Below are 18,869 nucleotides of genomic sequence, written 5' to 3' on the forward strand. Positions count from 1 at the left end.
AGGATCTGGAAAGGTTGAGCAGATGGGCTGAGAGGTGGCAAATGAAGTTTAACATTGACAAATGTAAAGTACTACATATGGGAAACAGCAACCCCAGAGCAACGTATCAACTCTGTGGTACTACACTGACAGTGGTAGAGAATGAAAAGGACCTGGGGGTAATTGTGCAGGCAGATATGAAGTTCTCTGAGCAGCGCTCATGGTGTCTTATCAATGATATACAGGAATTTTTCTATCAGGGATAAGGAGGTGATTATTCCCTTGTATAAGGCAATGGTCAGGCCACACCTTGAGTACTGTATACAGGTCTGGAGACCTCATTTCAAGAAGGATGTAGAGCTGCTGGAACGAGTACAGAGAATGGCAGCAAGATTAGTGAATGGAACAAAGGGTTGCTCTTTGGAAGAAAGGCTTAAGTTTTGCAAGTTAGTGTCTGGAGACTAGGCACCGACGAGGTGATCTGATAGAGGTGTATAAAGCATTGAATGGTTTGAGCATGCTCAATGCTGATGGGATTCTGCCTCTTGCTCAGAATAATCACCCGAGAGGTCATAAATTCAAATTGAGGAAAGACAGATGTAGAATAGATGTGCGGAAATTTGCCTTTAGCCAGCGGGTGGTTGGTTGGTGGAACAGACTGCCATCCCTTGTTGTGGAAGTTGATAGCCTAAATAAATTTAAGGCTCAGCTGGACAGGTATTTCGAACGAATGGAGGGGTGAAGTGGAAGTTTTTTTTTTTTTTTTTTGGCTGATGCTGCATAAGCTTGCTTTCTTGCATCATATGCCTCTACTAATGCTAATGCTAACACAACACAATATGATGGATAATACCGCGCACTAACGAACTTGTTTTCACAAAATCTCTAATAATACTGACAAACTTATTGTGAAGTTTGAGCGTTTATTTTGTCGTAATTAGTTTTATTGCAGCGCTTGCCACGAGTTAGTTTGTTTGTTTTTTTCAGGAGCATTAGCAACTATGGCCATATTGCTCCGGGATATGCGGTGGTCATTCACTGACCTTTCCGCATCCTCCGTATTTGGTGGTGACGGGCTCGAACCCCGGTCTAATCAAGAAGCGTGTGCTACGCACTGCTGCTGCTTCTTCCCACCTGGCTACGGAGGCGCCTCGCTTGCCACGAGTGCAATAAACTAATCACAAGTGACCTTCATATGTATGCCGTAATAGCGTCACATGTATGTGGCCAACACAACTTCTCAAGAAATAAAGTAACCAACATATGTGGCCATGTTGGCCACATATATGTGACATAAAAAAAAAATACTTTTTTTTATATATTTTAAGCGACAAAACGACAACACTGAAATTACAATATTTATTTTAGAATTACTAATCAAATTACTTCCTAAATATATTTTGGCCCCTGGGGAATTCTTTTCTTAAACGAGCTGGGCAATCAACGTGTTAACGGTAGAAGGAGGTGGTTAGCTGTTGGGTAAAATGTATGTGCTAGAATAACCACCGGTGATCCAGCAAACTCACTAACCCAGCACCTCACAGGTCCGAACGCTGCCGGATTAGTGATGGTCAGCCTGTGTATGTGTGTGTGCGTGTATATATATATATATATATATATATATATATATATATATATCTGATAATTAAAATAAATATGATATTTAAAATAAAAAACATCAGCCAGTAGTACGGCAAAAATGCAGAGCGAAACGAAACGCAAAATAATATAAAATAAACAAACAGGGAAGGGAAGGTAGAGTTAATAAAACAAAAAGGTAGTCGATAATCCCCTGTATAATTTAGTCATTAAACCCAATTAATAACAACGATGTAAATTTAGAATAATGCCAATTATATATAATTTAGCGGTACCCCCCTCGAAGGTACCAGTTCCAAAAGACGTGAAATATCACCAAAAAGGGGTTAAAGAAACTACAAAAACTAAAATATCAAAATAATAGACTGACCATTATGCCCCATATCGACAGAGGACCACGAGGCCAATAATGGTCATGGAATCGCTGCATTTCAATCGTCATACAAATCATCGCAAAGGCAGAAATATCGAAGAACCAAACCACCCTTCCATTCTCCGATAGATCAACCAATGCAGAGGATTTGTATGGCGGTGGTCCTTATGCAGCGAGAAATAATCTATAGAACAGACAGCACTCTTGATCAGAGCCACACCACTGATATAATGCAAGTTTAACCAGCTTATAATAATAGAAAGGAAAAGAATAGATGGCGGCACAGGCGCTGCTTATTTAGCATATCAACCCACTACTACCACTAATTTATATAATGTGATGTAAAGGTTAGGCAAAAGTAATAAAAATAAATAAATATGGATATGAAGCTATCATTAGAGGCAGCAAATGCACATCCTCCACATGAAGCCGTTTTTTATTTTAAATATCATATTTATTTTAATTATCAGATATAATTAGGCTTCATGTGGAGGATGTGAATTTGCTGCCTCTAATGATAGCTTCATATCCATATTTATTTATTTTTATTACTTTTGCCTAACTTTTACATCACATTATATATATATATATATATATATATATATATATATATAGAGAGAGAGAGAGAGAGAGAGAGAGAGAGGACCTTTTCAAACAGGGAAAGAATACTGCTGAGCAACAATAAGCTAAATCTCATGAAATTTACTTTTGCGCAATGTGTTATTGATCGCTGGAATGAAATCTCCGAAGTGAATATCAGTATCAGTGATGTAAAAACAACCATACATAAATACATCAAAAAGTGAGCATATTGCAGGATGAGTTCCAAAGATGCCAACATTTATTAGAAAATATGGTATGCTGAGGTTTCTTGAAAGAATTTGGAATGTCAAAGTGAAGAGAATTTATTTCTTACCAGATTTATGCATACTGAAACCTGCTCTACACTCCTGAGAACACACAAGCAAGTTTATAACGGAAGCACAGGAGTCCTCAGTCATCAAAGAAATACATTCTGATGTATTAATTCATGCAGATTTTTTTTTTTTTTTTTTTATATATATTAGCAAAGCATTTACAATAAATACCCAATAATATTTCAACCTGAAAATGAAGGTGAAGACCGAATTGACAAAAAACATTACAGAAAGGTCAAGAAGGGATCACCCTTCTTCATAACACAGTGGGTTGGGGAGAACCTGAACCACTTCTTCTGCCCCGACCCTACAATCTAAACATGTCTTCTTCAATTTCCACTTCCTCAAAGGGTTAAAAGAATATCTGAGTGAACAGAAGTTTGAGAGCAATGCAGCAGTACATGCATGTCTTTCAGTCACTGTAAAACACATGCACTAGTATCTCTAAGGCATAAAATTCTTTATACAGCATAGATACTAGTACTCACATGTCAATAGAATAAATGCCTATATATGCAGGAGAGAGTATGTTGTGAGGTTGGTTTGGTTTTTTTTCAGGAGCATTAGCAACTAAGGCCATATTGCTCCGGGGATATGCGGTGGTCATTTCCAGACTTTTCCGCATCCTCCGTATTTGGTGGTCACGGGATCGAACCCCGGTCTAATCAAGAAGCGTGTGCTATACACTGCTGCTCCTGCCCACCTGGCTACGGAGGCGCAGAGTATGTCGTGACGACTGCCTAATATGAAATATGCAAAACATTTTATTGGCACACTATTATCACTATTATCCAAATCTTGGGTAAAATTTAAATCCCCTTCACATTTAATTGAGTTCAAAATAGCATAAAAATGAAATCGGCCATAAGAAAATTAACAACACAAAAGAAATATATTATTTGAACAGAGAAATAAAACTCCCACTCAGCATAATGGTAAATCAAATGAAAACAAGATTTCTATTTTCTAAATTCAAATTAGATGCTGCCATGGATGTAAATTCAGGAATCGGTCCTAATGCATATACAGAAAAACAGGGCATGTTGGCTCTCCTGTATGCAGGGAGTGATTGTCCAAGGTAGTGAAATAGTGTTATTCAGTTTTTTTTACAGAAGATAGAGTATTTCTCTAGCAGAAATTAAGCAGCATATGGAAAAATTATGTTGAAAACTAAATGCCATGTCTATGGGCATATGAATGGGCAAAATTGCATATGAATGGAGGATGACTTATGCCCAAGAGAAGCTCACAGAGACATCAGTGAAGAAAATATTTTCTTGGAAGACAATGTCATCAGGGCTATTCTGTGCATGACTGTCAATGATGTGGTCAGAAAGCTGGATATATCAATCATAAGGTGCACTTACACCACTGTCCATGAAAAACTATAGCATAAGAAGGAAATTACTTCTTGGTTCATAAAGGGACTATGAATGAGAAATGGCACAGGTTGAACAGATAGCAAACAATATCATGCAACAGAAACTCATCACTAAACAGCCAAAGAAATTCAAGATTTTTTAAAGGGAAGGTCTTTGCTGTTTTTTGACTTACAGGAACTGCTGTTAAATTACACACAAGTCCTCAAAACTGACTTGTGATGTACCAATAAAAACAAGATACTGGTGCTGATGATGTCATTCTGTTACACAATGAACAACCATACATGGCTCAACACATTTTAGGAACCATCAGCAACCATCCATAAATTGTGCCAGTAAGTGATTAAGAATTATCCATACAGCCTGGATTTGTCACCTTGGGACTTTCATGTCTATGATAGATTAAAAAATGACCTGGCAGAATGCCAAGCGCACATGAGTGGTGAGATGAGGAAAGCTGTCAAACAACGTTTGACAGCTTTCCCAACTGCAGCCAAAAGACTTATGAGTAAAGTGTAAAAAATAAATTAGGCACACGGATGGAATAAGTGCCTTAACTGTGGTGGAGAATTTTTTGAAAAATAAAATGGCAGTTATTGATAAAACAAAAAGAATTCTTGTTTTCATGTGACTTGTGTTCCTTTTTAATCATCTAATGTCTTTCAATGATATTAAACTGGAAGTTACACTTTCTGTGAAATGTTTGGAAGATTACTTTAACAGAAAGAATACTTTCCCATTCTTGAAATTTAATGGTTTCAGAATTATTACTTTGAAATTATCCTGCAAGCAAAATGAGCATATGCAGTCACTTAATCAAAAGGGAAAGGTAAATACTCTACTTGAATTGCCTAGACACAAATTAAGTACAAATTACAGTAGAACCTCATAAATCAAGCAACACTGGGACTTAGACCCTGTCAAATATTTTACATGGAACTGAGTAAGGGCACTGAGAGTGGCAAAACAATGTTGCTGCTATGACAATTATAGTGTAATGCTCATCATTATTATCAAAAATTTTTCTATTTATATATTTTTTCATATTGATATATGTACAGTTTGAATGTGACTGATAGTGGGGAACAGCAGTGCACTAGAAAGCTATGGCTAGAAAGTTCTCGGATATAATTTACAACTAAATTTGCACTAAATGAATCATGGGACTTTCTGAGTAAGCTCTAGACAATCTATTTTAAAGTAAATTTTTCAGCGAGTGTCAGATTTTTGAGGCTTTACTGTATTAAGTTCAATTAGAATGTGAAGTAAAAATGTAATTTGAAATTAGGACTTGGAACAACATACCTTTATCTCAGCAAAAATTCCATTCAATCAACAGATTAAGTTGAAATGCATATTATTTCATACCAACAAAAGTATTACAAGGGGAGAAAAAAGGGATACTAATCAAGTGAGAAGAATGAAATGAAATTCAAACCATTCAATGCCTTGGTGGTGTGATCTAAAGTTGTGGAAATTCTTAATGCCCAATACAGCTGCAATAAAATAATCAAAGAAATGTAATAAATAGAAAAGACAAATGAAATTATTAGAAAGAATATTAACTAAATGTAAATTAAAAGTAATTTCTTAAAAAACAAACACACACATATTTTACTCTAAAATTAAGAATAATTTCAAAGTAAAATAAAAAAATAACATGAATTAATGTAATATGCTAGGTATACATTGCAGTCTAACCATTAAGTAGGTTTTTATAATGTTTGTGGCAAACTGGGGAGAGGGAAGGATTAATCCGCTGACCAACATACTAATAGAGACAAAAGCACTTCTACTGCTGGACCTGATTGGATCCTGCAATTTATGCTTAAGAGCCCAAGTCCTTACATCCTACAAGGTCTATTATATATTTTTAATTCAGTGCTCTCAAACTACTGCTTCCAGCACCAATGGAAGGAATATCTAGTCAAGCCAAGGCCACAAATTCTAACTCCATCACTGCTGGAACACTACAGGCAAATCTCAAACTCATCCTGCCAGTTGAAACTGCTAGAAAAAAAATACTGTTGCCGATCCTCACCAAGCAGATCCTGCCAAACAGCCCCACAAATTCACTATGCACTCCCACACAGTACAACTGTGACCAATCTTCTAGCAACTACTAACAGAATCCTCACAGCCTTTGAGAACAGAGAACTAGCAGCCACCTATGTAGACAACGAATCTGCATTCAATTCTGTGCATGTCTATCTCTCCTAAAGCAACTAGAGAACCACTATTAGATAGTTAGCATCATTCTTAGCTTTCCTCACATCTTTGCTTCATAACCACATAGCGAAACTGTCTGTAGATAACTCCTAATACTGCAAAGTAATCTCGGCTGGAGCTGCGCAAGAAGCAATACTATCTGGCCTCCTCTTCATCTCCCTCATCACTCCACTGGTAATCCAAGAGCTGAATACCCTGGTATATGCTGACAACCTAAAGATACAACCATACAACCACCAATTCAGGCAAGCCAAGACCTTCACCAAATCTCAGAAGATCTAACCTCCACTCGCTCATCAATATCTACCTATCTCAAACAATGTGGTCTATGCATCAATCCTGAGAAGTCAGAAACCATGATTTTCTCACTAAAACAAAACCCAAAAAAAAAAATCCATCCAGTCCTCAATGGAGTTTCCATCCCACTTGTTCAAAATCACATTGACCTAGGGATCAAATTCAACCCAAAGCTGTTCAGCCAACACATAGACTTGCTTCTCACAAAAGCCGATAGACTGAAATGGTTATGCAAGCAGCATCTACAACATGTAACAGACAGATCCACCATGATCAGAGAGATTGCAACAATAGTTTATCCCCCCACTTCTCTGTGCTGCACAGATCTGGGCATCTGCATCTCCCTCTACCACCAAACCAGTGTTCTCCTCCAAGTGGGCTTGCCACAAGCTCAGCCTACGTACCCAGTTGAGAACCACCACTATGGCCAACACACTTAACATCCCAGAGCTCACATGGCTCATTGATGAAAAGAGACCCATCATTACAGTCAAGCTCATGACTGGTCTCATCTCCTCTCCCTCCTTCTGGGACAACTGTGCAGGGAGGATCCCAGTGGTGCATCTGTGATCAACAATGCAACTATGCCCTCTTCAAACGTGCCTTCACTTGTCAGCCCAGTTCCTTGTAATGATAACATCTACTTCCTCAGTAGATGTTATCATGCACCCAGGATCTAGAAGCCAGACTTCAAGTTTAGTCAGGATTGACAATACAGAAAAAGAATAATCTATAGTGGGTGGCCAAGGCTACCACTATTATAACCTGGGTTCCAATCAATGTATTCTCTTACTCAATTCAATTCAACGTATATAATTATGCAATCCAATGTATATTCTTATGTCATGTATTTTGTAACTAATGGTCTGTACACTCACTTAATGTTCAGTATACTCAATTCATTTCTTTATTTAACTTATTCATTATGTTATTATTCTTGTATTTTTTCAGTTTATTCAGGCAACCTTGTCTTTATTTTAAATTGTTAACCTCTGGCCACTGCGCCGTGACAGACAGTTGCAACCACACTATTATGTAAATCATCATCTCTATGTTGCAATAAAGATGTCTTGCTAATCCAAAACATGTGGGATATGGCATTCATGGATACACATTGTGAGCAGATGTCAAACTGGAATACAACATATAGTAAGGCTTTTCATTCCACAGGACTGACATCCAGTGAATTGTCCATTGTGCCTAGAATCATGCAAACCAGCAATGCGCACCTTTTTTTGTTATACAAGGCTTGTGGGTTATAACTCTGTGTTATGGAAACACTTACAGGTTTGCCTGTGGCCACTTGCCACTCCAAACTCAGGTTTCCTAGAACCTGATGGCAATGATGGCAAGCTGAGGTAACAAGCATTCTCAAGTCATGTCAGTTCTTCTCAGTCAATAATTATGACTACTGGTTATTTCTTGGACTGAGTATCAACCACTGGACTTTCTTTTCTTCAGCACACTGCCAAATGGAGACCTGGCAGTTTAATTCTTGAGCAATAGCACGCACAGACATTTTCCCCATGTTACACTGCACTATAATACCCCTATAATACTAAACTCTGTTAGCCTTTTCTGTATGCTCATCTCAGTGTAAACTTATTAAATGAATTCTGGGCTAACTGCTGATCACCTTTAAACCACAATATTTGCATATTTCATAGTCACATACAATTTCTTGCAACCAGAGGAGTGTCGCATGATTTTTAGTAGGACAGCATAATATTATGAGATATAAAAAACAAAAATAATTCAATGTCATTATAGATGCCCAAATGTTCATGGTTTCATGCACTGCTAACAGCGGTGCATGAAACCATGGAACCATGAACATGCTAGAAAAAATAAAATGTAACAAAAATGTTCTAAATTATGTATTATGAGATGTAGGAGGTGTGATTAAAAAGTTTGGGAACTGAACTAATATTTGGGAAATAATGAAGTCTATTGGCTTTTCATTATGAATCTCATTCACAGTAGGAGATTCATTTTACATTCTAAAACTTTTTAAATTTTCATCCAAAAATTTAACTCCTTCAGAGGGAGCTACATCCAGTGAGTATGGCAGATGGAAAACCACAGTGATAGAGTGCCTTGCAAATAATTCTTGAATGGAAAGTGGAAAATGCACAGGGGCATTGTCATGATGCAAGTGCCAATTCCCTGAAGCCCACATTTCCAGAAGTTTTCTCTGACCAACATTGCACAATCATTATGGAACAACACCCTATAAGTCAAAAAAATATGACAAGCTCGATCTTTAAATTTAATCAAGATTGTCTTGATTTTTATGGCCTCTGAGAAGATGAAGTGTTCCACTGAAAGGATTGGACCTTTATTTCTTGGTCACAGACCCATAGTTTATCCCTAGTAATGATGTAAGAAACAGTGTGAATTAGGAGTAGCATAACATATTGACCAAAATTCTAACAAGAATTTTATGCTCATCAGTGAGGCTAAGAGGTATAAATTAGACTGAAAAACTTGGTATTGCCTTTTTAAATCTCGTGCTAACATTGATTAGCATATCCCATAAGAAATATTAACTAGCAACTCTGCAGATAGTTAAATGTTTATCACTCCTGATCAGATCACAATCACGAGTGACCGCGTCATGGTTTTAAAGTTGAAGGGTAGCAGAGCAGGGATCATCTTTGATAGACAAGTGGCGCTCTAAACTTTACGAACCACTGAAAAGCCCTTGAATGGTATAACATCCTCTCCAAAAGCTGTTTTTCACAGTTCATGAGTTGCACTTTCCCCAAATTTGAAACAAAAGATTTGATTGAAATTCATTGCTCAGTGAAATCACTCACTTTAAACTGCAACAAAACATAAAACAGCTTTTATTTAACATGTGCTGATTCAGAGTGGCTGTGGTGGGCGAGTCATATATTACTATGTCTAGATGAGTCACCAAACATATTACAAGTCAACTTACTATGATGCTGCAATTTCAAGATATAAAATCAGACCATGAATTTTTTGATCACACCTCATATGTTTGCTTTCATGCAATCACGACAGCTATATGATATATATGAGTTACTACAATTTTTATCATTTCATATAGATCATTTTTCAAAATATTTTTCAGTAATGCGACTTGTTGGATAGACATTTCAGAAAATACACCATTTATTGTGTAGTTGTTGAAATATCCATCTGTCCAGAACTGTGAAATAATAATATTCAACATACAAGAGGTTTTATTTGATTAATAAATGCAGAAAATGCAGTAATACATACCATTCTTCAACTATAATGCTTCAAAGAGAAAAATACTGCATTTCAGCAATTCTCCTTTGATTTTTTTTTATTCTGACCCGTACACTTCATTTGTGCAGCCTTATTTAGTTGTAACTGATTATCAGTATTATAATTTAGAAGTATTTCTAACTTCACTGATAATGATTCATCATCCATTACTCCTGGTGTTGGAACTCCGATGTTGGTAGAGCCATTGCTAACTAGCAACTTGTCGGTATCCCCTGATGGCAACTGTGTGGCATCAGAGGCATTCAGATCAAAATCCAAAAGGGAGGGTGCATATTTTATCAATTCATTACCTAAAAAAAAACATGGAATAAGATTAGACAGTTTTGAAAAGAGAATGAACAAGTTTAAATTTCAGATGGAAAATAAAACAGAAATAAAAAAAAATATGCAAAATTAAAATAATTCATTCTAATCAATGATTGGCATTCTCCAAAGTTACAGCTGTGATATTTTCACTTCAATAGTTCAATCCAATTTCCAATTCATTTTGATAATTCTGTTTAATATGTCATCTGAATAATGTAAATTTATACTGATAGAACATTTATCTTTCATGCTGAATTCAGAATGTATTTTTTTTATTTGATATTTTAATTTTTTCAGTTATTCCCTTCATAATAAAGGGTGTGTTATAATAATGCTGATGGAGAGGCATGAAGTGGCCCTCAGCAGTTGAACTGGATTAGTGATGAGGGTGTTTTTTATATTGCATAAGTAAAAATAAATAAACAACCACCACCACCACCCTCATCTGTCTGTCTCCTCTAATAACACTAGCAAACAATTTTAAACTTTTTTTCGATAACATGATGAAATCAACTGATTTTGACTAAATCACATGTGCTGAAAACAAAAATGACGGTAGAAAGTTTGTAGCACGTCACATTATCATGTTATGGCTTCATGCTCGTTTTTCCCAAAAATTGTAATTTTTACTTATCTAAATGTACTTGACTACTTTTCTTGTAAATTAATTGCTTGAAATAGAAATGATGACCAGTAAACATTCCAGATGGATCAAAAATAACATTTAAACTTTATAAACACTTATTTGGATTTAAGTAAGCAAATTAACCCACAAAAGAGGATGCAAAAACAGGAAATCTTACTACTTACAGTTACTTTTTCCTCTTATAAGCAGAATGGTCCTCCCTTATCAGAAACCAGCAATAGTCATCCATCATTGTTGGATCCCATCATCCTTGATACCTCTGCTCCATAGTGTGGATATCTTGGTGGTATTGTCCCCCCCCCCCTTGCTCATCACCGACAAATCCCAAGTTGTCCAGAAAGAGGTCCAGGTGTGAATGTAGGAAGTGTATCTTCAGTGACATTCGTCATCCTAACTTTTGATAGTTATGCAACAATTTTTCTATCAACTCTTTATAGTTCTCTACTTTATTATTCCCTAAAAAACCCGCTAACAACAGCTCTGAAGGATAACCATGCAGCAAATTCAATGGCATTGAATTTAGTTTCAAAGATTTCATCTTTGAAAAGCCATCTCATTTGTGGGCCTGCAAATATACTCCCTTCAAATTTGCATCACACAATGACATGCTATCATAGGTTTCTTTCATAGCCACTGAATGAGCCACTGGGATTGACGGTTTGATATTACCATTATGTAGCAAAACCACTTTTAAACTGAGTTTAGAAGAATCAATGAATAATCTCCATTCTTCAGGATTGTGTTCAAACCCTAGTTCATCCATCAATCTGTTTACATCTTTGCAGACACAAAAGGACCTTCCATTTGATAACCTGTAAACTTTTCATTTCGGTTTCTAAACACAGAAATCCACATGGTTTCTGCCTGCAAATTCCACTGTTGCAATCTAGATCCTAATAGCTCAGCCTGTTGTTTTGAAAGATTTAAATCCCTAACCAAATCATTAAATTCACTTTGCTCAATTAAGTGTGGATTTTGTCATTTTCAGGACTGTAACCAGGATTGGCAGACATTGAGGGGGCAGGTATGGGCTCTAGTGACTCTTGCTCTTCTTCCAGAATAGTGATTTCTTCATAATTAGGTGTAGGAATAGGGAGTTCCAGTGTGTGTGTGGCAATGGTCTTATTGTGGACGGACGGTTGGGGTATTTTATTTTAATTCTATTTTTCCTTGAAAACCCCTTAGTATTTGTGAGGCAGAAATAAATCTTCAATGTGACTTGTTGGTTCTCGCAAGATCATCGGAACAGCAAAAAGCATTTCAAAATTGTTCCCCTTCATCCATTCAGCCAGATTTACATAGCAATTATACAGTATATACAGCAATTATACAGTAGATATGCGGTGCCCAACCATTCATCCTGATCACCCACATGACAACCAAAATTAAAATAATAAGCTTGTTTCACCTTGTCTGTGATTTACTGCCATTGCGACTTCACTGTAAATTGTCCACAAATATAGCAAAAACTGTTCGAAGAATTAATGCATGCACGGCGTTTTTGCTCCATTTCACAAGACCAAAACAGAACTTTAAAACAACAAAACCTACCACTAGATTTTACAAATTGAAACTAACCCAAAAAATGTACATTTAAGGGCTAAAGACAGCTTGTAAACAAGTTGTCTTTCACAGAGGTGCCTGGCGGACGGAAATATAGTAAGGTCTAAACGTGCTACTGTATAATAAGGATTATAGCAATATAACTCAGAGCGGCCACTCCTCAGGGCCATAAACCTAAAAAAGAGGTATTAGTACACCATTAAACAACACAGCTATGTCTCTTTTGTTACAATAAATTTGATTGGGAAAGGTACAGAGTGCGATGTTGGATGATTTCATTGATTTTGAAGCTATTTTACGTTTTTTTTAAAAACTTTACTTTCAATGCTTACTTTCACCCATGTTAGCAAAACCTTGTTGACCAGTGTAATTTGTCTAATTATTTAAAATTTATTCAAACTACCCATTTCCTCAATGCCAGGTGAAAATTTGTCCCAACAATTAAATTACTGCCTAGTTGAAAGCAAATTTTGGCACATCTATCCTGCAACCATCCTTTTTCAATTTATGTCCCCTTATGAAGAAAGAGCTTAAGTTCTGCAAATTGCAGCATCTGGAGACCAGGAACCTGCACAGTGATCTGACTGAAGTGTATAAGGCTTGAATGGATTGAGTAGTCTCAATGCTGATGGGATTCTTCCTCTTGCTCAGATTACAAACCTGAGGGGGCATAAACTGAAATTGAGGAAAGACAGTTGTGGAATAGATGTGCAGAAATTTGCCTTTAGCCAGTGGGTAGTTGATTGCTGGAACACACTTCCATCCGTCGTTGTGAAAGTTGATAGCTTAAATAAATTCAAAGAAGTGGACAAACTTTTGGAGTGAATGGATGGGTGAAATGGGATTTTTTTTGCTGCTTCTGTATAAGCTTGCTTTCTTGCATCATATGCCTCTACTAATGCTATGTACGTATATCATCCGAGAAACAGTAATGATGCCGTCAGCATTTAGTTTACTCAATCCATTGAAAGCCTTAAACACTTCAGTCAGGTCTCCTTCCAGATGCTGCAATTTACAGGAAAGTCTTTCTTAACAAAAATACCTTTTGGTGCCCTTGACTAATTTGTTGCTCTTCTCGCACTCATTCCAAAAAACCCACATCCTTCCTAAAATGATACTTCCAGATTTGTTGCAGTACTCAATATAATTATGATGTAACCATTGCCTTATACAACAGATAATTCCTTCCTTGTCCCTGTTGGGAAAATTGCTGTATGTCACTAACAAAATCTCCATTTTCTGTCCTAGCAGCCTGTCTGCACTGCTCGATGAACTTCATGTTAGACTGTAAAATTACCCCTGGCTCTCTTTCATTCTCCACCACCTTGAGTGTGGTACCACCTAATTGGTATGTTATTCTGGTATTACTGCTGTCCAAGTGCAGTACATTACCATTTACTAATGTTAAACCTGAATTAGTACTTCTTAGCCCATTTGCCTAATTTAATTAAGTCTTACTGGAATAGTATGCTTTGATTCCTGTCATTATCCACCTTGCCAACCTTCATATCATCCATAAACTTAGACAATAAGCTTGATATGCTTCATCAATATCATTAATAAATATTGAACAGTAAGGGACCCAGTACTGAGCCCTGAAACACTTCACCAATAATATTAGTCCAAGAAGAACAGCATCCATTTATAACCACCTTCTGTTTTCTGCCACCCAATCTTCCTTTTATCAATAGTAGTAACTTGTTCCTAATGCTACACTGCTCCAATAGGCACAACAATCATTTGTGCAGAACAGTATCAAAAGCTTTACTCAAATCTAAGTATATGATATGAAAATTACTTTTTTTATCCAGTTCCTTTGTTACTGCATCACAGTAGCTTAATAGTAGTCAAACAAGATACTTAACAAATCCATGCTATGATTTCTATATTACTGTCAAGATGATCCTGCAATACTTCTTTAACCATAGACCATTATTTTCTCTAGTACAGAAATCAAGCTTACAAATTTGCAATTGCTCACTTGGCCCTTTTGATCCTTTTTTGAATAGAAGAGACATGTGCACATCTCCATTCCATACGGAGATCCCCTGAATCCAAGGGTGCTCTCATAATTCGGCCAAACGTTTTCTTACCTCTTTTGCTGCTGCTTCTAATATAATTTGATAGATTCCATTGGCCTCAGTGCCTTATTTACATTTTGCTTCAACAATTTCTCTTTAACTTTCTTCTCTATGCATCACTGCACATTAAAAGCAGTTAATCTGAAAAACAGTCTGAATCTAAATTTCTGCATTAATATCACTTGCAACCCTATTATTACACAGCAATCCACTACAATTTAATTCTCATCTACTATGTATATCAAAGAACCACTAATTCAAACTATAATTGGCAAAAGAATATTATTTTATAGGTTACAGCAACAGTCCTAGTTTTACACATAGCACAAAGAAATAAGATGATATATCTTAATTCAGTCCACATTCTAGAAGGTTTAGGAACTGGCAGTATGGTCAAATGAGCAGTTGGCTGCATTGCAGAAGATGAACAGATGGAATTATCTGAAAGAACAAATATATACTAGGACAAGAAAGCAAACCTCAGTTGATTACTCAAATAATCAACTGATTACTTAAGATTTGAGTATGTACACAGATCCACATTTTTTCAAGGTCATTTAAAAAAACGTGTCTGTTTACAGTAGACTTTCAGAATAATGGCACCTTCAGAGATTCAAGTTGCCATTAATTCAATTTTTCCATTATCTAGAAATAATGAGGCTAAATAACAAACAGAGAGATTAAGAATACAGGTAGCCTTCGATTTATGTCAGGGTTAGGTTCCTGGGAGGACTGGCGCAAATGGAACTCTTTATATAATGGAGTCAATCAGAAATCACAGGGTTAGGTTCCGGCACCAAAAATTTTCCTACCACTTTGCATCGATTGTTTTATTTTATTAGCATTCTTCATAGTTGTAGTAATAGTCGATGGAGGCATATTCATAGCCCTACACACCATTCATCCTGATGTAGAGGATGGAATCTGGCGACTTTCCCAGATTCCATCCTCTGAATATTGCACTAGGATTCAATGAACTACTTTTACCAGACATGGTGCCTCTTTATTCTATTAAATTAAAAACTTTATAACACAATGGCAAAAACTGCACACGACTATCACTATTATTATATTTAATTTATTAATAGCACAATTATAAAAAAAATTGTTCGCGTAATAAATTTCCAACACGTGTAAATAGGTAAACAACTTCACCGCATTGACCTTTACCACCCACATCCACGAGTGGCTACTTCGAGGGCGGGAATCTTTCTCGTCTCTGATACGGATGTGCTAATTGCTGATTGGCTAAGATTGTCCTAAATCACAAGAACAGTGCATGATATATAGCACAGTATGATGCCGATAAATTTTGTCTGACGATTTTAAACTTTCAATTTATAAAAAAATTGCAAAAAAAAAAATCCAAAATAAATAAATAAATAAATAAAAATCCCTTCGTGGTCAGTGATTGGCGCTGTTGTAAATTGGCACAAATCGGACGAGCGCAAAACAAAGGCTACCTGTACAATTTTATTAACTGCACATAAAAAACAAACATGTTGACGATCCAATTCTGCCATTAATATGCCCCGTTCTATTTTCTTTATTATATCAAGTTTAGTCTGCGCAGTAGCACAGTGGAATCATCACCATTCTTCCCACATGGGGTAGAAAAGGCCTGGGTTCGAATCCCATCGATGACATGAGGAACTTTTATGGGCCCTTTTCACTCTGTGGCTGAGTTAGTTGGTCTCAGGTGTAGATAGCAAGGTTTTTTCCCCTAGAAACTGGGGTTTTTCATCCAAAAAACTGGTAAATTGACCAGAGAACACATGCAATTTACAAATGCAATACACATGGGTATATAAATTAACTCTAAGGGTGACCCCTAATGTAATAGTTTGGATTATATCAAGTTTGTGCACAACCCTGGGAATTCCCAGGCTGCCCTCTCACTGAAGAAAGAAGACCGGTAATCATGATAAAGATGCTGACTGGTCTCATCACATCTCCTTCATTCTGGGATCTCTGTGGCTGGAGGATTCCACCTGCCCAGCTCAGAGCCACCCCAACAATTTGCCCTCTTCACTCATGCCTCCACTTATCAGATTGTTTCCTACCCTACCAGATGCTCAGACGAACCAGAACATTGCAGACTTAAAAAAATTTGCTGGTAACCAATGCTATAGACATGGGATTCTGGGTCCCAAACATATCATGCCCTCCAATCGCTCAGTGTATACAGAGGGCACTGTCAAAACCATCTAGTCACATGAAAATTCACCCCTCCAGTAAGGAATAGTCAAAGGTCCAGACAGTCTGCAAAATGAAGATTTCCCTTCATCACATCCAAGCCAACATGCCCTGCATTCACAATGCTCCGGTTAATTACAGAGCATACCGGGGAAGGAGCCGATGGTATATGTATCAACTGCCTCTGTTCATCTTGTTCTCTCCCACGAACTGAGAAGACAAAAATCGGGACTTTCAAGCGTATAAAGTGTCATTTTATTTATTTTAATGTTAGATTATGCCAGTTGTTATTTAATGTAATTTTCATGTCATCTTAATATTTTATGTAACCTAATGCCATTATGTATCAATGTATCATCTAATTTCATTTAATTGTTTAATAATATCCTATATCACTTAATGTCGATTTATTTATTTCTGTAATATATCTCATTGTCATTATCTCTGTAAGTGTCAACTCCTGGCCATGAAGGATATTGCAACTGTTACAATTGAAGGTGGTGCAATAAAAGATTCTCCCTCTCTTTGTCACTAAGCTTTAACTTAGGTTTATAAGTACAGAATTCACTTTCAAAATGGCAAATGTAAACAAATACAGTAATAATCACGTGACTTGGTGTTTTCTTTTTCCGGCACTGCAAGACGTGCACTGTATGTAAACATCCGATTTCAATGTGCCATTATCTTGAATATGCCATTATTTGGGGTGTCATATTTTTACAGTCTACTGTGTGTGTGTGTGTGTGTGTACACACACGATCTGAGGACATTATATCTGTTCAGTCACTGTCATCTATCTGACTTTGGCTTGCAAAAGCTACAGTTAAAGAAACTGAATTGGATGATACATAAACAGATGCAGATAACTGCAGCAAACAGAATTTTTTTATTATATTAAATTTTTTATTATATTTTATGAATTTGATTTTTTTTAAATTTCTAGTTTGATTTCTTTTTTTTTTTTTTTTTTTTTACTAAACTTCAAAATTTCATAAAGAAACACACTCCACATGATACCACCATTACCTCTATCAAAAACTGACAATACAAAGTCCACACATATTTAGGAAACTCACAGATGCAAGATAATATAAACTGCCGAATAGGTTCACTCTCCCAGTTAGGGTTCCATCAAAAATGGCGGCGGGGGGAGGGGGGAAGGAGAGATTTTAGGTGTATTTAAAAGTTAACTATCCTGAAAAAGGCCTCCGAGGTTGGGAAAATTCATATCAACGAAATAGGCAACTCATACACCAACCATTAAGTTCATTTATTACTGTAAACAAATGTTGATACAAAATAAAATAAAATCTGAAAATTATGTTTACAATAAAATAAATAAAACCAATAATAAAATGTGGTAACTGTATTTACAATAAAATAAATAAAACCAATAATAAAATGTGGTAACTGTATTTACAATAAAATAAAACTGACATAAAATAATATAAATTAAAACATCATTACAATAAAATACTATAAAACATATGTGTAATTAAAAGCGATAAAACCTGTAACTTTCAGAAGCGTCGGCTTCCTTCCTCAACGGTATCAAAGCTTCTTGCAACACATCCTTAAATAGCAGGCTCACGGTGCTTCCACACGTGGTTCAACCAGCGCATGGTTTGAACTGGAAGCGGAAATAGCTCGGGAGCGTGTCAAACGGAACTGCTCATCCGTACTCAGGACGACAGTTTCAAAGAGGGGATGCATACACATGCCTCTTTCCCTATTAATAGTGTTGTTGTCGGATGAGCAGATTTGCAAACTCTCGAGCCACTTACGGTCCCAGAATCCATGCGCCGATCAACATAATTATAATAAACATAATAATAAAACTGACATAAAATATAAATTATAACAATGTTTTAATTTATATTATTTTATTGTAAATACAGTTACCACATTTTATTATCGGTTTTATTTATTTTAGATTTTATTTTGTATCAACATTTGTTTATAGTAATAATTGAACTTAATGGTTGGTGTATGAGTTGCCTTTTTCATTGACATTAAAAG

At 36.3% G+C, this 18,869-nt stretch overlaps 1 protein-coding gene across 3 annotated transcripts in view; it reads right to left on the bottom strand.

The window, feature by feature from the left end:
* The window catches only part of Hsf (Heat shock factor), a 209,748-nt gene that overhangs the window by 14,945 nt on the left and 175,934 nt on the right, over positions 1–18,869 (bottom strand). For 2 of the 3 annotated variants that reach the window (XM_090389708.1, XM_090389707.1), the window contains exon 11: positions 10,029–10,348. In XM_090389708.1, the coding sequence (XP_090245834.1) occupies positions 10,071–10,348 (278 nt within the window). In that variant the 3' untranslated portion in view covers positions 10,029–10,070. Of the gene's footprint in view, positions 1–5,703; positions 5,747–10,028; positions 10,349–18,869 lie in introns of those variants that run through there. The other variant, XM_090389709.1, reaches the window with a different exon arrangement.

The sequence above is a fragment of the Mastigoproctus giganteus genome, chromosome 2 (assembly GCF_048544385.1).
Source record: "Mastigoproctus giganteus isolate SK-2022 chromosome 2, ASM4854438v1, whole genome shotgun sequence".
NCBI classification, from domain to species: domain Eukaryota; kingdom Metazoa; phylum Arthropoda; class Arachnida; order Uropygi; family Thelyphonidae; genus Mastigoproctus; species Mastigoproctus giganteus.